At 46.1% G+C, this 26,954-nt stretch overlaps 1 protein-coding gene across 1 annotated transcript in view; it reads right to left on the bottom strand.

Annotated features, from left to right (window-relative positions):
- TEX261 (testis expressed 261) overlaps positions 1–25,349 on the bottom strand; it is a 124,374-nt gene extending 99,025 nt beyond the window's left edge. The window contains exon 1 of the mRNA XM_069632267.1: positions 25,097–25,349. Coding sequence (XP_069488368.1) covers positions 25,097–25,166 — 70 coding nt within the window. The 5' untranslated portion in view covers positions 25,167–25,349. The remainder of the gene's footprint in view (positions 1–25,096) is intronic.
- Between the last annotated feature and the right edge of the window lie 1,605 nt (positions 25,350–26,954).

Here is a 26,954-nt window from a genome sequence, read left to right as displayed (position 1 = left end):
GGACTTCGTCCAGGCATGAAGGCGGAGGCTGGCCACAAGCTGCTACGGTAAGTAGAACCAAGCAAGCTATTCTTAAATCCTTAAGGATAGTTTCAGAACAATACGAAGGTCCAGACTGTGACCCATTCAAAAGACTCTCCAATATTTATCTTTTTGTAGATGCCGGTCATGCAGAGATATCCCTGTTAAACAAGCAGGAAGATCAAAGACACAGGTTATTAAGCCTACAACACGTTGGTAAAAATGTGTTACTGAGCATTAGGCAAAATTATATGTTTGGTTTGAATTTTTTATTTGCAGTTTGTCAAAGGAGTGTTACTTTTTCGAATGTAACACCATTTACTAATATTGATCTTATGTAGCCCCCCACCCACATTTGTTTTTTTCCTTTGGACTCATTTGTGTGGAATTATTTTCTTCGTGATTAGAGGGTTCATCCTTCAAGACGGATACATTCCAAAATGCATAGGCATTTAATGAACCCTTATTATTGCAACACTGCCTCATCTCTATATACAATAATACTTAATGTGCCATACACTGTGGTTTAAAAACGGTCTGACTGAAGAGAGTTAATAATGAAGGAATACTTTCATATGAGCGTAAAGATTCAGCCCATTTTTCTTGGAACAAGCGTGAGCCTGTGGTTCTTGCAGGGGTAACCCTCCGAGTTTCTTCTGTGTATAATTCTTGCCTTATGCCAAAGGCCTGTCTTTACCACGGAGCTCCAAAAACCATAAACATTAAAAGAATGAAAGAAATGGACTTTCACTATCTTAAGAGACATTTTAAGTAGCAGTGCCCACTGGTAGCAGGTTTTTTTGTGGCAACATGCCCAGTCTACAGAAAGCGCATTTACATTTTTGTCATCCATTGCCACGGGTCGAGTGCATTTCTCTTAGGTAAAGTAAATTAAAATACTGAACCTGCGAGTCTAGCAGAATATTATAGATGGATTGTTGCTCATTTTATGTCTTGGGCACAAAACTTCTGGTCAAATTAAACAAATTAGTACAATATTGCTAATCAAATTGCTTTGCTTGCTAATCAAGAAGAAAACTCTACCAATCCATTTTTGAAAACCAATTTATGCCTTGATCTATGCATCCTATATCTCACTGTATTCATCTCTGTCCTTGTTGACCAGTGCTTTCATGCCTTGATATGAACAGGACCATCCATCAAGCTCCATCATTGGCTCAGAGTACATCTCTAGTAATCTTTACATATGTATTTGAATCTCTCCAACTAGCTATATCCATCAGTGCCTTGGCAGTGTTCGAAATTGAGGGGAGCTGGGAGCTATTTAGCTCCTGCTTGTAGGCTAGAAGAGCCTGGTTAGCTTGATACCAACAATAACCAGGATCTACTTTTGGATCCCCAGACCAACTGATGCCAAACAAACCTCTGTGAATTTAACTCTGTGCATTTGGGCACAAGGGGTCATAAATAATGGACAAAATTATATATACCCATCTTATGGGGAAGTTAGATTTGTGGAACGCTATTCTTCCCCCAGTGGTAGCTCCTGGTTAAAGGTTGATTCTGGATACCCAGGGCTGCTTTTAGCTCCTGCTTATACAAACTTCATTTCAAGCTCTGCTCTGCATCTCCATGTAGCCATACTTCGCCCTCCATTAATCTCTATCTAAATTCATCTCTATGTCAACAGGCATTTTTATATTAATCTATGTTTTGCTTCTCAGTGTATTTACATGCATCTATTGTGTTGGTTTATATGCAACATGCTCCATGCATGTGTCACTTGCACCTAGTTGTTGTATACATCTATAAACATAACCACCTATGCGTTTATGTCTATCCATATCTCTCTATACATGTTACTTATGTATATCAATCTACATATCCATCGCGGTCTATCTATATACCTTTATACATATGCTTATGGCTCTCCATCTATCGATCCCATAATATGTTACTGTATGCATCTCTTTTTATATATATCAATCCACTCATTAATCGCAATCTATCCATCTTCCCTTTATTTATCACTATATATTCCTCTAGCCGACGTTTGTCTACATCTTTATCTATCCATCACTCTCTATGCATCCGTCTATATCTCTAGCCACATGTCTAGTGATCCATCCACATTTTTTACAGACTCTATTACTCGATAGACCAGTCTCCCCCTATACTTGGTGCACACAGCCTATGTCTGTCTCCCTGTATGTCTGAAGTATAGTGTCTTTCACTTTTATGTAATTTATAGTCTGCTATAATATGCCAAGTCTAGCCACAAATACAACACCACCAATATACAGAGGGTAGAGTCACAATAGGAAGCGTAAAGCCCCATAAGTACAAACTCAAATGACTTAAGCACTACCAAGAGTCAGAGCACAAAAGGTCCTAGCTCACATACTGCCTTCCCCTCCACCAAGAGCAAAAGCCCTATACCTGGCATCCTTTACAACCATCAGAAATGCCAACCCCAAAAGCCAATAACTGTGCTTTACGCACTTGCATTGCCATGATGGCCTCCACAGCTAGATTGCTCCTCTGGATCTCCCCACTGGGTGTCTCTCTCACATTTAGTTTGTAGTTCTGACTGGTCATAATTGCATTTTCCTCACCTAGGGTCCATGATGTGGGTCCGACAATTGAATTTACTGCTGTATGGCTTTTGGCGTTTCCACACTTGCAGTCACTCCGGAGTGACCCACTCCTTGACTATCACCTAGCCTACAGGAATGCTCTCCACACCTTACTCTTCCCTTCAGCATCCTCACAGACTTGCATCATCTACCGGGAGAACTATTACCCCCCCCCCCACTCCTTACTCCTGACAGAAATATGGGGGCACCCGAGCGCCAACTATTACATGTCTCCCCACGGTGGCATCTCAGTCAGGCCTTATGATCAGCTCGGTCAGCCCTTACCTAACGTGGTGTCAGTCTTGCTTTGCTAAATTGTCAAGCACTGCATCACAACGGAACACAGCTGTATCCCGACCGGGGCACGGCACACCCACCTCCATATAGCTGCAATTAAAAAATGCTTGACTTCACCCACCGAAACACACATCACTAACAGAAAACAGTTGAGCTCAACGACATGGTCCAGCTTTTCACATAATCAGAAAGCTGACTCTCCTACTCCCCTGACAATCTTTCATGGCAACCATCCTCATCCGAGATCTATGGGATGCTTTTAGGGTCTCAGCCACTTCCTACCTACATTCTTACAGGCAACAAATGCACACACACATTTTATAAATCCTTCCTTCACATCTCGGACTATGGTCCTCCGAACAACGTACTTCCGCACAGCACTCGAGGCCTTAGCAATGGCGCTATACAAATGCAATATAAATTATTTTAACATCGGATCCCGCCCTCTCCACTCCCAAACAGCCAGAGCAGAAAGACAGCAGTTGCCACCAATAGGTGCGAGGAGTCAGCACGTAAGTGCATTCCCTTCCTGTTGGATGCTGGCTTTTTCCATAGATTGATGAGAGCAAGGCAACCCGGGCCCACACCAGATGTCTGCGTGGGGGTATATTGTGAACCGTTACTATTTTATTCAAAGCACAGTAAACATTTTATTTAATTATAGTTGTAAGTATAGGACACGGTTTTAATTGTGGTTAACAAAATTTTACCCAAGTTAAATTGACAGTGAAAACAAGTAATATATTTGGATTGTAAAAGTGGCCTATGTAGTCTTGTTTGATAAAATAATGTAACAGTTTGATTATGAATGTGTACATTTATGGTAATGGTGATACAACATATGTGATTTTGAAGAGTAAAAATATTTTCGTATTTTTACTGTAGAGTTTAACTATTTTAATAGGCACATAAGATTTTTCTATTCCGAGTTAAAGCGAAAAACAAAATCTAGCTTGACTGTGGAAATTTGAACACACAATACAGGGTCACTTTGTAATGTATCCCCTAATCCCTTGTAGTAAAAAAAAGGATAAAATGTAGCAAGTAACAAAGAAAAGATAAGCTGCAATTGAAAGAAACTGAACGGATGAAAATCAAGTTTCAATTTGTAGGAGCTGTTGAACAAGGGCAAGCTTCATTTTACATCGCTAAAATGAAAAGTCTACAAATCATGGAAGTAAATATAATGGTATTACAATAATATTTATGCAAATGTGTGCTTGACGAGAAACGATGTGCCACATTGATATTCAAGATGGCGCAAAGACAGCCCATTTGTTTAATTGAAGTATAACGTATACAGAAAAAGTAATTTCTATTGAAATGTAGCGAAATGTTTTACGTATTTAGCCAAAGGGTACTAAAATATATTTTACATCTCTCTCATGTACATAGTTACGTCATCAAGATGTGCGCATGTTCTTCAAATAGAATTGGAATTTCACCATCACTTGTGAAATGTTAGTATCTTCTGGGACGATAAACCCACCCAAGTATGCCAATCTGCAGTGCCCGTACAACTATACCCACCCAAGTATGCCCATTTGCGATGTCCATCATCCGAACAAACATGACACTGTTAACTCAATGAAGACGATGCAGATATCAACGTTTTCTTGTTGATGTGTAACGGAACGCCATGTGTTGATAGAAAATAGAGCATGGAGCACATTTTCTATAGAATAAAAGTCCAGATGTAGGTTTGTCTGATACAGTCATGCACAGTAGAAACTGCCCGCTCCACCTGCTGTCCCCGCATTAGGGAGATGTTGCCTTGAGATATATAGTGTTAATGAAAACCTTAAAAATATTTTTTTTCCGTTAACATGAATTACGATCAAATATACTACATAATGTATCAAAAGCCTGGAAATTCCTTTCCTTATGCACTTTGGCCCGTGTACACAGGCTTTGACATTACAATTATATTTTACTCCACAGAACTTTCACTTTCACAATTCAAGTTCTGGCCAGCTATGAACGGAATCAGAAAGATTGCGTGGACTGAGTCAACGTAAAAATTCAAACTATGACATAGTAAACATTGTGTTCTTGTTATTCTCACCTGGTATCCACAGGGACGCCACCCAGCCGGGTTACTCGCTGGTATGCTTCTCAGCTTTGCCCTGATGTGGTCTGCGGCTAAGGTTCTGCCTGAAAATACAGGAGGACCGTGTTCAAGACTGACCGACTGGGGCAAGTATCCTCCCTCCACCCCCGTATGATTTCAGTCCCTATGGCGCCCTCTCCTCACCTTGTGGTAGAATTAGGCGTGCTCTCCGTCCTGCCTTCTTTGCAGGGGCGGGTTGTCTTTCATGGGCGAGTGCGGTCCAGTTACTTCACCGACGCCGGCCAGTTTCATATTGTTCAGGTAGGTCTTATTGCTGTTCTTTAGTTTTGTTGCTATCCTGCATGCCTTTCTTGGTTTAAAATGTCTCTTTTTTCTCCCTTAGGTATGCGGAGCTTCAGCGCGGTGAACTGGCTTGGTTGAGCCCCGCTGGTAAATGATGGCGCATTAAGAGCGCTATGATGCGGTAAGTAAGTGCTATGCGCAGCGCTACAAAGTCTTGCCTTTGCTAACCTGTGTCTTCCTTCCTTGTAGGTCGCGGTGTTCTTCAGCGCGAGTTGAATGTCCGGAGTGGTGCCAGCCGACCGGCCAGGTAAGCTTTTTGAGCAGTTCGTAATTTGTAAATGTCTCTACTGCTTTCTTTAATGTTGCCTCTATCTTCCTCTTTCAGGTCGTTCTGTCCGGGAGGCGTGCAGATTCGAGGAAGCTGTTCTCAGTAGCTGAGTGTTTAAAGATGAAGACTGCAGGTAAGATGCTGATGCTAATGATGTTCCTTTTGTCTCCTTGCAGGTTCTGCTTCTCCGAGGTTCGAGGGAATAGCTGGACACGGTGAGCGTCACGTTGCAAGCCGCAAATTAACGCGAAGCGTGTTGTCTTGCTCGGGTGTGGTTTAAATAGCCCCAACAAAATAGTCCAGGTAAAGTAGTCCCTAGGCTACCACACCCAAAACACTAGACCGCATAGCTTGGTTCTTAGGAACCAAGCTATGTGGATGCCTCCATTTTGGCTGACAATACAATAAAGTAGTTCCCAAGAACATTGTTTTTCATGGTGTATGAGCCTGGCGCTGGCCCCATGAGGGCTTTTGAAGAGGATGCCAGGCTCTAGAGGCCCGAGTCCCGACTCCACCTGGCCAATGGGTTTGACAGAGGTGGTTTTGGGCAAGCGTGGACAGTTCTTCCACTAATTGTGTGTACAGTTTGTGTGTGCAAAAAGTATGAATGTTGCATTAGATGCATTCCACTCTCCCCACGCCCCCATCAAATTAAAATATAGAACGACTTGGTTAATTCCCAACTAGGAGTTTTGTTTGAAAAGTGTAAGCTCTTTTCTTCTTATTGCGAAAAGAGTAAACTTTTACTGTGTGCGCGTTGGATCTTCTGGGTTTTGCGGTGGGTAATGTGATGACGTAATTGAAGAGGTGGAGCATATCTGTTTTATATGGCAGTGTCAACTTGAGGGACGGGTGATCTGACACTTTAACTTAGGACGATGGCTCAAAGGACAAGATCAGGGTTCAAAATTGAGATTCGGTGAGCAGGAGCTAAAACGAGCTCCTGGGTGTCAGGTAGCACCCTGTAGGCACGAGCTACTGCAGGACAACCAAGAGATACCAGGGATGCTCCTTTAACTTTGTCCATTTTGTATGAACCATTGTGTTTCAATGTATATTAGATGTATTCGAATTCTTATTAGCATTCTCAAATACTCAAAGTTAATGTCACATTTACAGGTTTGGAAAGCACCAATTGCCAAAGGAGCCAAATGTAGCTCTTGGTAGTTGTTGGTTTCAAGCTAACCATGCTCTACTGTACTCCCCTCAATTGCAAACACTAAGATTATCACAAGATGGTGGTTTCCGATAATTGAGTTTGCATGTGTACATTTCAGAAAATCAAAAAAAGGTACGATGCACTGGAAAAGAAATTCTGAGCGATATATTCTCAAAAATACACACCCAATCCATTGGGCCAATATAGTTTGTGAGAGAACTTCCCCTTTAATCTTAACTCTTGATTTAATAAGGTTTACTTTTGTATCTAATTTCAGTAGTGTTTTGCAGGGAGCATAGCATAGGAGTGTATCTTTAAGCGAATGCGGTAGGAGTGCTTACTATCAGGGTGTGAGTGTAAAGAGTATAAGCCATTCGGTTTATTTCATCCGTTTATGCAATTTAAAAGGTCTTCTATACATATTCAAAATGATCAAAGTTAGTCCTAACTGACGTCAGTTTTTATTATATGCACAGTAGTGTATGCATTGAAGTCGTCCAGCCCCTCTTTAGATAGGATACTGTGTTGTTTAAGAGTGTAAGGCGTATGGCTGTTGGAGAGCAAGTGTCTGGCATACATGTACAAAATCTACTTCTCCAGTAAATTTCAAATACATATAAATAAATGTGCGCTGCAAAGAGTGTGATGAAAGGTGTATGAATGTGTGTGTGCAAGTCTGACCTGCAAGTGTATGTCTGGCATGCGAGAACATGGCATTAAAGGTATCTGAGTGATTGGTATAAAGTGATGAATTGCACATGCCCTATACAGATGCAAACTCAAGTCAGGTTTGACTGAGTAGTCGTTTTCTATACGTATACAAAAAAAACATAAGAGACGACAAGATGCCGCCGGATGGGGAAGAGGACGTGAACGGCCGGGAACTGTGATGTGGGTTTATGAGCTAGCCACCCGCTCCCAGAAGCGCCCGCCGCCGGCGGGAAGTTCTGCACCCCGGCAGTGCAGTATAAGTGAAAAGGAGCTTTGTGTATCCTGGCTAGCGATGGAGAGAGTGTGGGGCCTGTTGGTGGGCGTGTCCAGCTGGGTGAGCAGACCAGCCCTCTGGAGGATGAGCAGAGCTGAAGGGGAGGCTTCCCCGGTCGATCGAGGTGCACGTGTTGCCTCTGCTCACCCAGAGGTGCCGGAAGCGGCTTCCCCAGTAGGCGTGCAGAATCCACGCCGCCATCAGGTGCTGGGACTAGCATCGTAAGCCTACAACCCCCAGCCCACTGCAGCACATTGAGGGTCAGAACGTGCAACGACTCCACAAGTTGGCAGAAGACCAGAGGAGAGGTCCTTTGGGAGCTGATATGAGCACAGAGGAGTCAGAAAAGTAGTCAGGTGGCACAACACTTCTCACTAATCCCTGTAAAAGGGGAGAAACCCATCCTAATGCCTTAAGCCGGGGAGAGGTCAGACCAACCGGTCGCCCTAAGGACCAGCACCAGTCAGTGAAGGGGAGCCTGCAGAGGTGCTGGAGTCTGAGCTCTGAAGTAGACGGTAATACCCAATGGACCCCCACAACCTCCCCAACGCAGCGCTCTGGTAGCACTAGAAATCACAAAAGAAGAATTAATGCAGTGCTTCAAAGCCTTCCAGGAGAAGCTGACCGCTACCTTTCAAGAGCAAATAGTATCTCTTAGGGGGGACCTAACGCAGTCGATTTTAGAGATCACAGAGGAGCTGCTGAAGCTGGAAGCTCAGGCAGATTTAGTACAAAGCAAGAACCTTGCCAGAAGGGGCAGAGGAAACTAGGAAGTATGAGGTCGTCATGGAACACTTGGCGAGGATAGCTCACAATTTAGAAATTCAATGTGAAAACAGAGAAGTTCCTGGCTAGTGAATATTTGTCAGTTGCTTTCTCAGGGAGGGTTTTAATACAATGATCTAAAAGTTACGGTTCAACATCTATTTGGCAATCTCTTGGGCGAAACCTCAAGCAACACGATCCATCACACAGTACCCAAGCGATGCGAGCCAGGATCGAGACTGAGACATCTTGTTGGCTTTGGCCTCGTATCCTCTAAACGAAAAAATACTGAAGGCTTTGAGGCCCTCTAACCCAGTCCGTATTAACAAAAATTACATCGAGCTATACCAAGATATCTCCAAGATCACTCTCCAGAAGAGAAAGTAGATGGGGCCAGTGGTAAAGACCCTCATCCAGCAAGGCATTAAGTATAGATGGACGTTCCCCTTTGGCTTGTTTTTCACCTGAGAGGGCAAGCAGCACCGAATTACCACCATGGAAGAGGGACTTTGCATTCGCCACATCAAGGAAGAGGCAACTAGAGAAGGCACTGGAACTCGGAAGAGGTCGCCCAGGAGGAAGAGAGCTTGGGCGGGGGACTGAGGCATGAGTAGGGAGGTGGGGTGGAGGTGTCACTACATGGGCAAGGCGGGGGTGGCTGCAGGCTGTAGAGGTAGTGGTGCAGAGTAGTTGAAATAGCTTAATGGTTTAATTGGAGGCTCTCAGGGTCCAGTTACGTTCCTGAGAACTTGTTTTCCAGAGGATTTTAGGACACCCTCGCTTTCGATAGGTCTAGGGTCCTGGAAGGGCTATAGCCATATGCCATGTTTTTTTAATCATTCATGTTGGTCGGGTGGTGGGAGGTGGAGGGGGGGGGGGGAATTGCACAGCGGGGGGGGGTGACCAGAGATGGCTGCTCAGCCAAATCGCTGCTCATTCTCCGCAGGAGCCCGGAGAAGAAGGTTGGTCTTCTACCAGGGTGCAGCAAAGGGCCAGGGGAGGGGGGCCCTTCGTGAGACAAGGAGGGCCTAATTAAGCGAAATGCATGGGTGATAAAAGATTTTATGGCACATCATCAGGAGTCTTAATGCCCCAGTGAAACACAAAAAATATGGAACATTTCATAAATAAAAGGAAAAAGCAAAGATTATAGCCCTACAGAAAACACATATTAGGAAGGTGGATAGGGGGTGGGTGCAGCTCAGAGTGTACTCCCAGATATTCCAGGCAACAGTGACAGATAAGATGAGTAGGGTTATGGTGGCGTTTAATAATAACCTAAAAAGTTGGCAGTTCAGGAGATTAAAGGAAGATAAAAAGGGGCACTTCCTTTTTGTAAATGTAAACAGGAAGTTTACAGTGGCCAATGTCTACGCCCCGAATGTGGGTCAGTATGGTTTTCTTAGGGAGGTCTTAGCTCAACTGGAGCAGTTCTCAATATTTTTTGATGGGAGCTGATATGGCATGGGATCATGTGATAATGGGGAGCAGTCTACCCACACTGGGCAGTAAAGCACCATCCTCAAGGTTTAAAACAAACACATGGAACACATTTATCTCAAGGATATGTGGAGGCTGTGGCACCCCCCAGAGTACGGGTCCACTTGATTCCCATGTACACAATACTCATTCTAGAATTTACTATGCGTGTCTATCTGTGCAGCTAGTGGGTTGGGTACAGAGGATTGAAATAGGGGTGATATCACTATCCGCCTATTCCCCCAGTACTGTCAGTCTGCAAAACGAAACCTATGGAGTTGGCACTTGCCCAATAGAAGAATAAAATGAGGGTTTCTGTGAGAATAACCCGACTTACCTAACTTCCGTGGGAACAACATGGGATGCCTTTAAGCTGCTCTTGAAGGAGGAGGGGAATGGGGGGTGGGGGGAGAGGTGCGCATGATTAGATTGGGCAGCTGGAAGCAACTTGCAAGAAGAGGTTAGAAAGAGGTTTCTTGTGTTTGAATACAATCCTAAAAGGAGCACGTTTGAGGGAACATAATGCAGCCAAGGGCCAGCTGAAGATACTGCAAACCAGAGGGGCGGAAATATTGCTGCTTTCCACCAAACAAAAATATTATGTGAAGGCTAAAAAGGCTGATAAGTCAGGCAGCCACCAGGACTAACAAAGCGATTAGGTATTCAGGGGGCCACATAGTATGGAGAACGATCACATAATAAAAAGGAGTACTGCAAGTTCTACTCTTCACTATCAGATTTCCCTCCAGAAGCCCCTCATGTACAATACCTGAATCACCTACTAAATATATCCCTGATGAATAGGTAACCGATGGACGCAGACATCAGTAAAGAGGAGGTGTCGGGCCCGATGGTTTCCCACTATCTTTTACAAAACGTTTAGCCTGGAGCTGGCTCCGAAATTAACTGCCTTTTTTAATTTGTTTTAGAACAGATGGAAGAATCACCGCCTCGATGTGGGAGGCGAAGGTAGAGCTACTCTCTAAACCTAATAAAGATCGTATGCTAAGCAGATCGTAACATCCAATTGCATTAATTAACATTGATGATAAAATATACGCAAAAGTCCTGGCCAACAGGTTAGACCCTCTGAACCTAAACTCATTGGCCAAGACCAAGCAGGCTTTGTTCGGCAGCGCCAATCACTAGGAGGGTAGCAAATCTGATTGATCAAGTACTGAGGTCTGGGGTGTTAGGAAAGATTTCCCTTAGGTGCAATTTTCCATCCATTTGTGGACCCCCCAAACTTTTTGCTATTGTTTGATTAACCTAACCTGACTTTTCCAGTGGAGCCCTGCCTTCAGCTGCGTTCCTCGTGCGCTTTTGCTCATCTGTTATGGGGAAACAGACGCGTCCTTTTGACCTTCAGTACAGGGAAACTATGTTTCTCTTAGTCTTTGGCTATGTTGCCATTTCTTGGTAACTATCTTAGTTCCTTACAGTACCACCCCCAAGGGTCCTTTCATTGCCCTAGCCACCCTCTAAAGATTTTTTGATGATTGTACAAGTGTGCCTAGGGCGAACTGGTGGCAGCAGTTTACTTTTATAGTATTTTTATTTCTTTTTAAAAGGAACCATATTGCGTTTACCGCTTTTGGCTCAAGACTGTGGCCAGTGCCGAAAATGGCTTTGCCACAAAATCTTTTGTTCTATCCTTTGGCCATTTTGTCCCTTTGTCTTCCCCAGGTTGAATAGACCTTGGGAATTCCGTATTTGGGCATGCAGCTTCCCCGAAAACCGCAACTGTCGTGGACCTCTGCATGTCACGTGTGCTAGTGCCCAGGAAGCGGATTGGGACTGTCTGGACCCAATCCACACTACTGGTGCCAGTATGCCTGGTATGCCGGAGACTGGGACCACCGTGGACCATGATTGGTCCACGTCTGGTGTGCATACAAGAGAGCACATCTTCGATTGGTTATTCCAGATTTGAGCACGAAGCGAATCTTGAATAAGAGAAGGGGCTCTGCATCAATTCCAGGCAGATCACCTGAAGTTCACGCTGGTATCATGAAACGCAAAGCAGACCAATGGAACCACCAGAGACGTGCTGAAGGTTTGGCACCCTGAGCCCGATGTTGTCCCGTCGGATCCCTGTTTTTGCATCAATCACTTAAGGCCTGCAAGGGCGCTTCGACCCTTGGGAATAGTGGGAACAACTACTTCCAGAACCTTCAGATTAACCTCCCAAAGAATCTCATCAGGTGTTCCTAGGCCATCCAGCGAACCGACCAGCTCGAACCATGGGGTATTGGATAGGAGAGTCGCCGTCCCGAGTTGACACTTTAGAGTTATGGTCCTGGGCCCTCTCCTGCCAAATTTCACATTCCTTTCTCCCTCGACAGCGAACTCTCGAACCCTTCGAATTGAGGTCAGGTAAAGGTACTGAACACGTATCAAGGGAAATGCAGGGGGAGGGGGCCATACGCTCCTTCAGAATTTGTGTAAGACACTTCCACCTTATCGAGAAAGGATTTGCAAGGAAGGGTTCGCAGTATAGCATAGAGTGGTCCAAAGGTACTGAGGGGAAGTTAACTAAACCATGGCCACCTTGTAGAAGTTTTGCCAAAGGCGTGCAGCAATCACTAGTGACACATACAGGCTACCTACAAGGAGAAGTTAACCAAGCGCACAGCCATATTCGAGTTGTGGCGCATGTTTTAGGAGGGCGTGGGGATCCCGCGAGGAGTCAGTGGATGCTGAGCCAGCAAGAGGTGAAGGAGCCAGGGATTTATCCCTCTTCACCTCCCCATGTTCCTCAAAGTGTAGCATCCGATGACACAGACGATGAACAAGGGATGCACCCAATGCTAGAATTTAGGGCAGCAGAGGGGTACTCAAATCCGACATATAAACCACCACCATACACTAAGGAGGGAAGACCAATAGGTGCAGGACAACAGGCTATGGAGTGAGAGGGAACAAACAAGGCGCAGGAGTGGCTCAGTGGCATAGCCTCAAACAAGTGGATAGAAGGACAGATACTACTGAAGCTGCAGGGTAAAACAAATGCAGAGGCAGAAGGGGTGAACAAGGAAATGGAGGGTCTGAAGAGAAGCAGCAAAGGAACAGACTGGGCAAAGATAATGGACGAAGAAGACAACAGGGAGAAGGAACAAGAGGAGAAGCGCGAGAGAGGATAGGGAGAGGAGGAGAGAAGAGATTGGAAAGGGAGGATAGGGAACAAAGGAAGGAGGAGGAATGCATGGATAGGGAACGAGAGGAGAGGATCGAAAGAGACCTCAAGGAAAGGCAGAGGGCAGAGCAGGAGCAGCAGGATAGAAGGACAAGGGAAGTGGAAGAGATTGAAAGGCGAAGGGAAATAGCAGAGAGGGAAAAATGCAAGTTAGCTGAATGGGAACAAAGGAACTTAGGGTTGGCAAGAGAGTGGGTGCGCAGGGAGAGGGACGAGCCAGAAATATGGGCAGTAAAGACACAAGGAATTTTAGACATGGGACGTGACAGACTCGTTTCATGTATTTCTGTAACAACATGAACAACGGTTCTGACAATGAGGACAGGTAAAGGGGGGACGAGAGGGAGGAGCAGTCCCAGCCCCAGTTAACGGGGGCAGGAACAGACATGGGTGTGTCATGGGAGTTTAGGACGCACACAAGGGGATAAGAGGGAGAAGGAAGGGGCAGCTTGAATGAGCAGACACGACTGGCGAGCGACTTGCACACCCTACACGACACTATTACATATATAGAAAGGCTTAGACCTCCCAGGACGAAGGAAAGGGAGACAGCAATGGCTTGTTCAAGGGGTCGGTTGACAAGGCGGTTTCACAACAGCAGGAGAGTGCCCATACTAGAGCCAATAGAGGACACAATACCCAGTCACGTCGGACATTGGGGCGATTACGTCACAGAAAATGAGGGAAGACTAAGACCCTGTGCAGTACATTCAGGAGATTCAAGAGTTTTGGCACCTTGAAACGCAAGAGCCATGTGACAAAACAGTAGCAATATTCTACCACATACTAGTACAGGGGCTACCAGAGCTGGTCAAAAAGAGCTTAAGAAAATTTGAAGCAAGGGGATGACACGAGATACAACTCACGATAGTTCACCACTGAAGGCTATGGCAGGAGAAGATTAAGAAAAAGGAGGAATAACCAGCCCCACCCCACATGCACAGCAGTTGCAGCAGCAGCCACAACCACAGCAGTTCTCACCGCCTATGGGAGGAGGGTTCATGGGGCCAGGTGATCGACAGCAAGGGTTCCGAGGAAGGTGGCAGCTGTTAGGGAGAATTCTAATCAATGTGCCAATTGGAGCCCTCGAGCTCTTTTGCTGAACTTTGGGACGTTAAACACAGAAAACACATTGATTTGAAAAGTTAGTTTCTTTTTGAATTATGGGAGTCTAAACAACTCCATGGGCATCATCTTTTCGTTTGGGTCACACAGCACCCTTAGTTCAGGTTTTCCCAAGGTTTAACTACCTTCTTTGGGAAAAAACTACTGTTTCCCCAGAGTATGTAAAGTGAAACGGACTTTACCAGTCTTTAAAAATCCTAGACCCAGCACACCCTATCTTACAATAGAGTGCTGGATGGGTTACTTAGTATCGCCTGTGTCTAGATACTCATGTAGCAGACAAATGCTACCCTTTCCTCTCAGAATGGCTGGTGGCAGTGTTTTTGCAACGTACTACCATGATTTTCCCGACCGCAAACTATTCGTAGCTCCAGTAATGTTAAATCGCGGGAGCCATGTTTTTCAAGATAGCGTCTGAGCCCCCTCTGTAAAAACAGGTCCCGGTCTTCTTTTTTTGCCATTTCTTTGTGGAAAGGTCCTTCTAGAGTTCGTCTCTGCGTACCAAACCAGGTTTGGTCTCCTTGTTAATTTTCCGTTGGTGGGCTTCAGGAGTGAAGACTGCCTATGGCGCCCAAGTGTCTGGGGTGGGCAGGAAGCAGGGGAGGTGCCCGAAACTCCCTATGCTTAGTCTCCTAGGAGACTCAAATGCACTCTGTGGTGATTGGCTGGCTGACTGTCCGGCAAGGACAACCCCCCTGCTGGGTGAGTGACAGCTAGGCTGGAATGAATGGGAGAGAACTGAATAAAAGGCGAGTCTCTTGGCTTCGAAGGCAGAGTCGACCACTGGAAGGAAAGAACTGAAGGCGAGCTTGAAGATGACGGCTGCTGCAACTCCTGGACCGTTGGTTTGCCCAAGCCCTGCTGCAGGTCCGGATCGCCAAGTTCACCTCGACAGAAGCCCTGCAAGTACGACTTCTACCTTTGAGTTGATGGGACCAATCAACTCAATAGTAAGCCACCTGGACACTTATCTCTGAGTTGTTTGTATTTTCCTCAGAGTGCTGCAGGAAACCGTATAACCAGGGAGAGGGACACCAGCTTGTGTGCGTTACTTACAGCCACCGGAATCTATGTTGCCAGTTGCATGCTTTTTGACCAGTCCCAGTGCAGTGGAGGAGCCTCCTCCCAACCAGACGTCCTCCCTCTTGTCCCCACGACTGAGGCCCAGGAACAGCGAGATCTGCAGGAACAGAAGTCACCAGCTGCTTCTTTTTCTTCATTGAAAGGTACTGTGAAACGAGACAGAGTACTTACCTCTCGCGGTGAAAGTGCTTGAGACATTTACAACTCGCAGGCCTAATCAGCTTGTGACCCAACATATGATTCTTCTTTTTACAAACTACTTCTGAGAACTTGCCGAGACTTTACGGTTTACTTACCAGAAACGCTTTACCCTAGCCAAGACTTTAGCCCATTGATTTTGGCCTAGCCTATTGAATTGACTCTTCTGGTGAAATCCAAGTATCTGCGCTGTCAAAGAATAATTGTAACCTTTCATGTTCTAATAATCTTTGCCTTTTACTCCTCTTGAAAAGTATTCTAAAATAGTATTGAAATATATTTGTGTGTTATATAATTGGCTCCTCCTTATGAATGTTTTTATAACTGACAGATAAATAAATTAATAAGTATTTATCAAAGAAATCTTGAGTGTAAGAGTTTATTTGAGCACCTGCGATTGTAGACCTCTGTGCATTATTATTACTGCTCACATTCCCCTCTCGAGATAAGCCTGGCTGCTCAGCTCCGCTACCAAAACTGTAGTACAGACTTATACTAAAGGTTGGTTAGCTTACACCTGTAGTCATAGTTGTGTGTAGTGGTCCCAGAGGGTACTGCATACAAATTCTGCCTAACAGCAGCCAACAAAGAGGGTGTGGCCTTGGACCACCCCTGCATCACAACAAGGGGATTTTCCAGGGGGGTTTCGAGGATATGGGCAACAGATGCAGCAGTACCCAGGCAATTTTTCGGGGGGCGAGGGGAGTTTCCAGGGGCAAGGGAGGGAGCGTCCACAGTGCTGGACCTGTGGACAGACAGAGCACATTTCAAGGGTGTGTAGAAATAAGGGGATGCTGCAGAATTGGGGAGGGCAGGGCCAGCAGCCCTACAAAGTTTAACGGAACGACTATTATACACAGGTTCAGCAACAACAAGGACAGATGCAGAGCACATATCAACAGATGCCACAAGCACAAGCACCACCAACACAAATACAGGTACCACAGATGACAGCACAGTATTTACAAGCTCTACAGATTCAAGGGAATACACAGCAATCAGCACAGATGCAGAATACTGACGCACTAAGGCACGTGGACACAGTAGCGACAGTCCCGTCAGACAACTGGGAGGAGTTAGCATGGTGGGGTACAACCACTTTACAGGGAATGGGATGTCCCTGTACCCACAATAGGACAGCCCACAGACGAACTTGATGTGTCCCATCCTGTCGATCACACCCAAACCTGCAGAGGAACCTCTCATAGAAGTGGCAATAGGTGACAAAACTTGCCAGTGGACCCGGAAATGTTCCAGTATGGAACCGACATTGCCATTGCATGGCTTCCAGGCATTGCAGGGAAGAAGTGGCGTGTTCCAAATGAGTACCTTTTCAGGCCAGAGCTACCAATGGACGAGGCAGAGGGAACCATAGTGCCAATGGAAATAGAGGCAGTGGTTGCAAGAGTTTTGGATTGCAGTACATAGGATGGATAACAGGACGGGCATGGAGAGCAGTGATCGCAGTGGCAGAAGGATGCAGCTTGACCACAGTGACAAAGAGCTTTTCAGGGAAGATAGGCTAGAAATAGAGATGGTGTTCGAAGTGAGTGACTTATTGGTTACAAATCCATTACAAGGAAGTGCCACAAAGAATGGCAATGGAGGTACCACCTGCATTCTGGGAGGAGGATATGAGCAAGATACCCAGCACCCTATGCACCACGAGTCCCTATGACATGGGTTGCATAAAAAGCATTGGGGGAATGAAGATCCAGCTGATGCCAGGAGCAATTTTACCAAAAGTAAAGCAGCATCCCCTAACTAAAGAAGCAGATAAGCGCATTTATGAGGACATCACAGCCCTGATTGAGAGAGGCATTCTTTACCTATCAGAATCCCCATACAACACTGCAGTGTACCCAGTGCGCAAGGCAAAAGGAGGGTCATGGCGTTTCATACAGGATTTAAGGCCTTTTAACCATATTGTAGAAGCAGAGTATCCTTTAGTTGCAAATCTAGCAACAATTTTGTGCATTATTCCAGCAGGCGTACCCTGCTTCACGGTCAATGGTTGGAAGAATGCATTCTTCTCAGTACCACTACACCCAGACTCACAAGACTCGACCAGCTTTATAAAAACCGGAAGTGCAAACATACCCGTTTGCCACAAGGGTACTGCAAGTCACAATCTATCTTTAACTGAGTGATGCAGATAGACTTGAGCAACATACAGATGTAAAACACAGTTTTGCAATATGGAGATGGCATTTTGATTTGCAGCACGACAGAAGACCAGTGTAGGAAGGACTCAGTACACATGCCGACTGTTAGCTGACAAGGGATACAAGGTGGACAAAGCCAAGTACTGCCAGAAAGAGGTGCTACACGAGGCCACTACTGGGCACACAGAAAGGAAACAAGACACCGATATGGACCGCAGAGATGACTGAGGCATGCGAGGAACTGAAGGAAGCAATAAGCACGGCACCAGTGCTAGGGATCCCTGAGTACAAAAAGGAATTTTTCCTATTCTCCCACACCGATGGTGTAGTGAAGGCAGTACTGACAAGAATGGGCCACAAGCCAATAGCTTACTATGGTGGGCAACGCGACTCAGTAACGAGAGGACACCATCAGTGCTAACAAGCTTTGCGAGCTGCAGCATTCCCAGTGGAGAAGTCAGCAGCAATAACCATGGGGTGCATCACCACTCTTTACCTGGAACACGCCCTCCTTCGCAATACTGCAGAAACCAAAAAACACACAGACTACACAAAGAGCATCAGGTTATGAGGTGATATTGTTCAATGTAGACCTAAAAATAGTGAGATGCAGGATTGTCAACTCAGCAACATTTCTAGGAGATGTTCTAGACAGGAGACAATGCACACGACTAAAGAGCAAACAGACAGGGCAAACAGAGATGTTCAGTGGCACTCACAAAGAAGAGGAGGATGCACTTAGGGGGTGGGGTAGAAGACGTGCTCTACATTCATGGGTCGTCAACAAAAGTCCAGACAGATGGGGTCAGACATACTGGGACTGCAGTGGTAAGACTGAAGGAACACGGGACAAGTGAGGTGGTAGCCAGTGCGCGGCTGCCATCCCATTTTTCAGCACAAGCAGCAGAACGAGTGGCCCTAATACTAGCACTGGAAAACATCATCAAGAAGGAGGTGACCATTTATTCTGACTCCGCCTATATGACATCCACAGTACACGCTGGACTGTCACGGTGGCTCAGGAGAGGATTCAGAAGGGCAGATGGGACTCCAATACAACATGCACTTTTATTGGGCAGACAGATTGAAGTAATTGCTTACCCAACACAAGTAGCAATAGTGACGTGCCAAGCACATACGAAAGGGGAAGATCCCATCTCAAGGGGAAACGAAGCAGCAGACTTTGAGTCCAGGTGCGCAGCATATTTTGGGGAGCATTGGGAACTAGGAGGAGCTTCTAATGTGAGAGAGTGCACCAGAACTATGGTACTTAAGGAAGGGTACAATGTATTGCCAGAAACACAACTCATGGAGTTGGAGGGAGCCGCACCCAAGGAGGAGAAAGAGCTGTGGATAAGGAGGGGATGCTCAATGTCCCCGACCAATGCAAAATGGCGGCAGGAGAACACAGGGAAAGTGCCGATGCCACTAGCATTATTGAACACTGCACTGACCCAACTGCACCATCCAACACACAGAGGGAAGGAAGTAATTGCTACACCCATTGGAGAAACATGGTTCGGTCCTAATTTGTCAGAACACGTGGCTGAATTTGTGAGCAACTGTTGACTTGCCAGCAGGGCATACTTTGTGAGTGGTGAGAGGTGCCATAACGAGACCAGAAGGCCCATTCCAGCATTTACACATCGACATGATCCAAGTCTGTAAAGGATACCGCTACATGATAGTCGTCGTGTACCCATTATTCAGGTGGATTGAGGCTGGGCATTGTTCACATGCTGATGCCTTTAGACCGGCCAAGTTCTTAGTTATGGAAGTCTTCCCAAGATGGGGCGTGTGTGAGGTCCTGCGGCTGACGATGGGCTACACTTCACCAACAAAGTGTTTCAGCACATAACAGCATTATTGCGCGTCCAACACAAGTTCGCCTTTGCGAACCACCCGCAAGCAAATGGGATGTGTTGATGCCTGAACGGCCTCCTGAAAGAGTGCATAGTCAAGACACATCAGAGTACCAAAAGGAACTGGCTGCACTGTTACCTCTTGCCTTGTTTGCACTGCAAATAAGCCAGGGTCCTATCACCATTTAACGCCCAGTGAGGTGGTAATTGGACGGCGCATGCAGCTTCCCCTGGCTCATCCCACAAGAGCAGTGAAGGATTGTGAGAATAGTGCAGATGTGTTAGGACTGGAGATGAATAACTAGGTTACTTCTTTGGTGGCTAGAGCTTCTTTTATCTCTCGCCAGATGCAACGACACTGGGGAGGGCCAGTAGACAGCGAAGAGAGCAACTGCAACAACGCACCACAAGAAACTGAATTCAAAAACCCTTTGAGTGTGGAGGACATCGAACTCCTCAGGAACTTTGTGAGGTGCTGGAATGCGCACAGGTTCACTGGCCCACATATAGTGAAGAAAGTGGCCGACAATGCTGTCAAACTCGAGGGGAAGACAGTTTGGAACCATTTGCCGGACATCAAGCCCTATAAAGCAGCGGCCTCACCTGGCAACAAGGTCTCCTTGACCGATAGGGCCAACGTTCAGCATCTAGACGAGCTACAAGTGCATTCTGTACACATGACCGAGAGTGGACATCCAATGGTCAAGCGCTCCCGAGGAGCAGAAGCAGAGACTGAAATACTTGTGGACATAGAGGGTACACTGTCTGTTATTTTCCCTTTTCCGCACACAGTCTTCGTGAAAGCCGACATAACTGTTACTGCTGTTTCTATCCATGTTGCCCTCTACCCGTCACCCAGATACTTTCTCCAACCAATTTGTCCACGCTGTAAGGAGAAACAGCAGATTCCGAGCGTGATCCCACCGTAGTATACTATCTTGCCTTTATATAGTATCTGGCCCAAACATACCTGCAGCTTCAGCACAGTGATCCCCCCATGTTCTTGCCACACTAAGAGACCAATCAGTAAGAAAATTGTGGGAAGAAGCATTTGCCTTTGCCATCAGTCATTATCTGGTCCACAGGGCTTCAGAGCATTTACACTAACAAAATAAAGCATTTCTTTGTGCATTTCAGGCGGGCAACTATACCTTCAAGCTACAAGGATCAAGCAGCGTAAGTGAAAATGAGGGAAACAATAAAGATGGGATTCAAATTCTGGAGAATATACATAGTTGCTAGTACAAGCGCTGTACCATCTACTAACATTCCCCGAGCAGCCCGAGCACGTGGAACAACCACGTCAGGTGGACAGAACACTGCTGATAAGGTAAAGAGAGGTAAACTCAGTGTTCACACAGACATGAAAGGGGTTGACATGTATCTCACTGACACTGCTAGAGTGTCTAATAACATGTGGTACAAACATATGTCCAAAGTAGGTAAGGAAAGCACCAGGGAGAGCTGTTATGTTTGCTCCTTAATCCCCTATGCAATGAGTGCCTCCAGAACGTTCATAGCAACTGAAATACCCGGAGCTAGAGCACAATGCTCTCGATGGTGCAAACTCGAGGAAGATTTCAAGGGAAGACAGCCACGGTGAGATGGATGTCCAAGGCAACGTTCCATAACTACATAAGACATTAGACATGATGAGCAATTATATGAAGCTATACAGTACATAACTAAAGGACCTGAGAAGGAAGGGAGAAACAATGACTTACCTGGGAAAGACCACAGATACTAGAGTAAGGCAAGTATACACTAAGGAGGGATGACAGAATTGAGTGGTGGGAAGCAAGGCGCCGACACTAGTACAGTCACCAGTGAATAAGGTACAGATGGAAAATGAAAAGTGCCTGAAAGTGTGGGATGCAAGTGCAAAGCTACCAGCGTGGGTTGAAAATGAAGCTGGTCCAATGCCAATAATATCTCTGAAGACACCAGCACTGTGCTATCAGAACAATGGTGAAGTTGGCGAGAATGCTGGTTGCCGAAGCATTGAACAACACGCAGCTAAGAAGGCAGGAACAGCAGTACCGATGGATCATTACTGGTCTTGCGGATCAAAAGCATACGAGAAACTGCCACCTGACTGGGGAGGAGTTTGCTCACTGGTACACATCAACATGCCTTCATTGGTAGTGCCAAGGAAGGATGTGAAGCTTGACGACTTGACGCTGTTCGAGACACGACGACATAGTAGCATTAAATAAGAAGCACACATGGCATCTGCACTTCGGAACACAAACACGCGAGTATATTTATATAGTTAGTGGACAGATACATACTGTCATTGCTTTTATTATTATGCCATTAGCCGAATGCAACAACGCAGAAACCACAAGAGACCCTGAGCAAAGCTTGCAGATGCTTACATGCGAATAACCCTATGGAACTGCAGAAGCACCCATGGGACCTGACAGAACCAAGTGTGACTAACCTATAGAAATGTAGTATAGCATGGACACTGTAGAAAACGCATTATAAGGTTTAGGAAAATTACAGCAGGCCTTGGGCCTCAGAGCAAGAGACAAGCCGAGCCGATTCAGGCTGGACAGTGAGCAAGACGTGTGCGACAGGACCCGCAGCCAAGACCAAGAGATATGGATGAAATTCCAATCCGCAGACGACAAAAAGACCAGCTGCAGAAAATGCTAATAAATCCTCATAAGTCAGAACTGCACATCTCAAATTCGGGGTCTCTGAACACGTGACGCGGCCAAAGCAGACAATGGACAGCGAGCAGCGGTGGGAAAGGAGCTCTGGTCCCAGGCCACCAGACACAGACAAGTATGCAACAAGTGTTGCGCCGATCAGGAGAGCACTCTCATAAGCTAAGGTGGTATACACGAGTTCACAATGCAGACACAGTCAGTCATTCTTATTACCTTGAGGAGGTACACCGCTAGCTGAGAACCTTTGCGGATCCCAATCCCGGGGATGTCATCTCTAGCTAATCAGTTTAGTACCCTATGGGTGGGTAGCAACGGGCAAGAACCAATGGTAAGTCCACCACACCGCCACATTGGTATAGTTAGTGACTTGGGGATGCACCAGGCCAGCCACCTGACATGATAGGGCCAGTAGAATAACCTCTATACTGTCCACTATAGGTGGTAGAGTACTCAACACCCAAATTCCTTGGTCCGATAGATGTTCTAGAGAAGGGTCCACGTGATATCACGCTGACAGAATTGGGTGGTAAACCCGGCCAGCGACCTGAGGAAGAGCGAGATGTGCATGGATTTTTCCTGTTACTGTGCTGATCCCTGTTGGTTTTTCCTGTAATAGACCACAGTTTGAACTTGCCTTTGTCTGAGTACTCCGTGTATCCTTGGGGAGGGAGTTGGGGCCTCCAAGTCTGCGGACTTCCAGTGCCCCTCTGGCATACCTGGGGGTCCTCCCCAACAGGTCGAATGTGCTGTAACAGTTTGGGGTGCTGTTTTGAAACAGGCCAGGTGTGCAGTTGGAATTACTGTAAAGGAGTGCTTTTCCCGGTAACTAGGATCACAATAGGGAATTTGTGCAGGTGAACACAGGGCTTGATTTTGCATAGTGTGTGGATATGTAGCCATGCGGTTTGTGCCTTTTTGGCTATGTACTTTTTGAAGGAAAGGTTACTGTCAACAATAAAGGACAGGGGTTTGGTTTGAGTTCTATGGGGTGAATCCTTCAGAGGAAGGCATCAATATTGCTAGTTTATTTCCCCGGTACTACAATCCATTGCTGAGTCAGGAGAAGGCCACCAGAGCCCATGTAACTCCCATGGCAGAGTTATAAAGCACTCAAAAAATGAATTTGGTAATTTGCATAAATACTTAAACTAAGGTTGTAACTGCAAAGTTGAAAATGGCTGCTCTTCCGTCTATGTGCCTGGCAAATCACAATCCATCTATTCAAACTTCTCCTCGTAGGTTATTGCCAGCTAAGACAGTACTAATGGCAAGAAAAATATTGACAAGGGTTAAAAGTGTGCAGAAGAAAAATAAAACAATCCACCCACTCCTGGTGATTGGGAGAAATTAGGTTTGCCTACAGCACATTAAAATTCATGGATTTAACCCGTGTTTAGTTTTCCAGCTTCTCGACTGTCACTATTCAAATAAGGACTACAGACATCAGTGGACAATAACATTACCAATTTTGTCGCGTTGACGACAGCCTTTGGCTGACATGGTTACATTTGAAGCGATGCTTCATATCGATTAAATCATCAGGGCCATTTGTGTGTGCCCATTAAGGCTAAAAGCGAGAGTTCCTCTGAAAACACGTGCATTCAAAACAATGAATGCACCTTGTTCATTAGGTAAAACTATCATACAAAGTACTTCAGCAAGGCAGCATAGTACACGTCAATATTTAACTCCTACTGAACAAAGTGCGCGACATGTATCTGGATTGCGACTGCCTTATCAACAATACACATCTTTCACTTCTTTAGACATTATATTGTAGCTATGTTCCAATTAATCGCAAAATAGAATACTTCATTGTACCATCACGTTTTGTTTGTGGGGGGTCACTGGCAAGCATGGTATTGTTTATGTTTGCATTCTTATGTTATGAGTGCTTACAGAGAAAGTTGGGAACTTTGCACATTCTGGTGGGGACTTGCAGGGCTGATGCTTGCTTGCGATTTTTTTTCCTAAGAAGTATTTTATGATAAATTGAAAGACGTGGTTTATTGCAACGAAGTATCCATACACAACTAGGTTTTGCTTTCTAACGAAGCCCTCTGTTCTGCAGCGGGTTAAAAATACGGTCATCCCCGGCGAGGTCGGGGTTAACATCCACGTCTACAGCAAAGGATGACGAGGGAGCCTCCCTCTCTGCTCTGCTGTCACCCCGCCCCTGATTGTTTAGTTTTACGCCCAGGTCGCTCTGGAATGTCAGGTGGCATGGCAGGTAGCTGCAGGGTAGCGTGCAAGGAGTCCCCAGACCACTTGCGAAGGTGCGAGAGAGTAAATCACTGAGGTCACGGTGATTGCAGATAAAGGGGGATGCATGCATTTCAACAATGACACGGACCCCAATGCAGGAATCTGGAAGATGCAAGATAAATACCCGAGAAGGGTCGATGATCAATGGAAAATGTGGCATACCAAAATAAGTGCCGCCCAAGTAACTTAAGCAAAGGGGGGCGCACCATCAAGTTGACTAATAAGGTGTCCGTCAAAGTTAGGACACCCTAAAACACAGAAGCTAAGATGCTGCGGGATGGGCTGCTAAAAATATAAACAAAAGGGGACAATGACCGCAAAAAATACAGACCCTGGGGGAAAAATGCAGTGTGTATGTCATTCAAAGATAGCAAGATCGGGATGCTTTCTCGCCACAGACACAGTAAGAGGGACTCAATTACATCCGCCAGGGAGCCACTGAGTGAGGCTCACGGGCAGCCGAAGGAGAGCGACTTCTCCCCAGTGCCTCCAGGAGAGTGGCATCATCCTGTAAAGCTGGCTGGTCATGGGCGCACTCACCGATCGCCAGCGTCACGAAAGCCACCTGTATAAGTAGCGAGAGCCAGCTGAGCAGGTAGATGAACCACATGCTGCCGGCGGGAGGCTGCCCGGGCGCCGCTGCCAGTGCCCAGCCCCTGCAGCACAGCAACACTGGAAGTGGCCTGGCCGCCAGTGGTCCGGGGCTGCTTGGCAGCTGATGCCGGAACCAGAGAGCCACGGCCCGGCTACCCGGGGGGAGCACCGCCGCGGAGAACCAGGAAACTGCAGCGCCACCTGTAGGCGAAAAGGAAGCACAGCCCGCGAGTGCAGGACCCGCCGTAAACTGGAAAAAGAAGACGGACAACGATTGCGTTCTCCCGCGCTCCGAGACCGCATGGAACAAGGCTGCCACGTTCCAACCGTGGTGGCATTCCCACAATTCAACATTTCATTCAAAAGCCGTAATATACTGCATTACATATTTTGGGTACCACGGGCATTTTTTTAAACTTGACAACATTCTGTATGTCTTTTCAAATGAATCAAAGGGCTACTTTGTATTTTAATACAATAAAACGAATGCACATGGCCATGGCTTTTGAATATCAATATTATGTCCAACGGTATTGCAGATAGTTTCTATGTAAACGTGCTATTATTCACATAGCTCTCAACCATTTGTGTTGCAAAGGCGGTGAAATTAACCGATTTTGTTTTTGGCGGGTGAGACACCCATTGAAATGAATGGGAGTGCTGGAGGCTTGGCGGGTGAGTCAGCCTTTTACAAGTCGGGTGGCACACGCCAAAAGCGTGTGAGTTGAGAGCTATGTATTCAAATCACTTGATGAAATTGAGTTGCTCTAAATACCATGCTTTTGATAGGTAGCAGTGCTCACCTGCTTTTGGCCGGTGTCACCCGCCACTTAGGCAGTTCTCTCTCACCCACCAAGCTCCCTACACGTCCATAGCAATCAAAAGGCTTTCATCCGCCAAATACAAAATCGGGTGTTTTCACTTGCCCAGGGGCCATGAAAGGTTGAGAGTTATGGGTAGGACTCACCATGAATCAGTTTATTCACCAACCAAACCCCCTACCCAACCATACACTTGAATCTCCTCTCACCTGCCAAAAAGAAAATCCTCTCTTTTATCCTGCCCTGGTGACTCAAAAGGTTGAGAGTTATGGAATTGTAACTGCTGGCTTGCATTATGTGAGAGTCACAGCCTTGCACACTTGCCAATTGTTTTGTGTTATGTCATAGCTCTCAACTCACACGCTTTTGGCGGGTGTCACCCGCCTTGTAAAGGGCGGACTCACCCGCCAAGCCCCCTTCACGCCCATTCATTACAATGGGCATCTCACCCGCCAAAAACAAAATCGGGTGATTTCACCCGCCTTCGCAACACAAATGGTTGAGAGCTATGGTTATGTGACACACATTTTAATGCACTCTATCATATTGCAGCAAGCTGAGCAGGGGACATAGTAGAGGCAATAGTATACCTGTATACATACCTCTCAACTCTTCAAGACTTCAATGGGCCCTCATCTGCTAAAAACTAAATCAGGTTTTTTCACCTGCCTTGGTGACACTATAGGTTGAGAGCTATGTGTATGTATAGCTCGTGCTCAAGATATCTGCTGGCCATCAGCAATCCTTCCCTTCTACACACTATGCTTCCACATCCATTATGTACAATCTGGCAGTCTACCTACTCTCATACCTTGCCCTGACAACGTGACAACCACATACCTCTCAACTCACACTCTTTGGGCGGGTGTCACCCATCCTGCATTGAGTCTTTTGACCCGCCTAGCTCCCTAAACACCCATACACTTCCATGGGCCACACCCATCCAAACTTAATCAGCTGTTTTCACCCACCTGGGGCCAGAA

The sequence above is a fragment of the Ambystoma mexicanum genome, chromosome 6q (assembly GCF_040938575.1).
Source record: "Ambystoma mexicanum isolate Mex_15411 chromosome 6q, UKY_AmexF1_1, whole genome shotgun sequence".
NCBI classification, from domain to species: domain Eukaryota; kingdom Metazoa; phylum Chordata; class Amphibia; order Caudata; family Ambystomatidae; genus Ambystoma; species Ambystoma mexicanum.
This window is presented reverse-complemented; position numbering and strand designations above follow the sequence as displayed.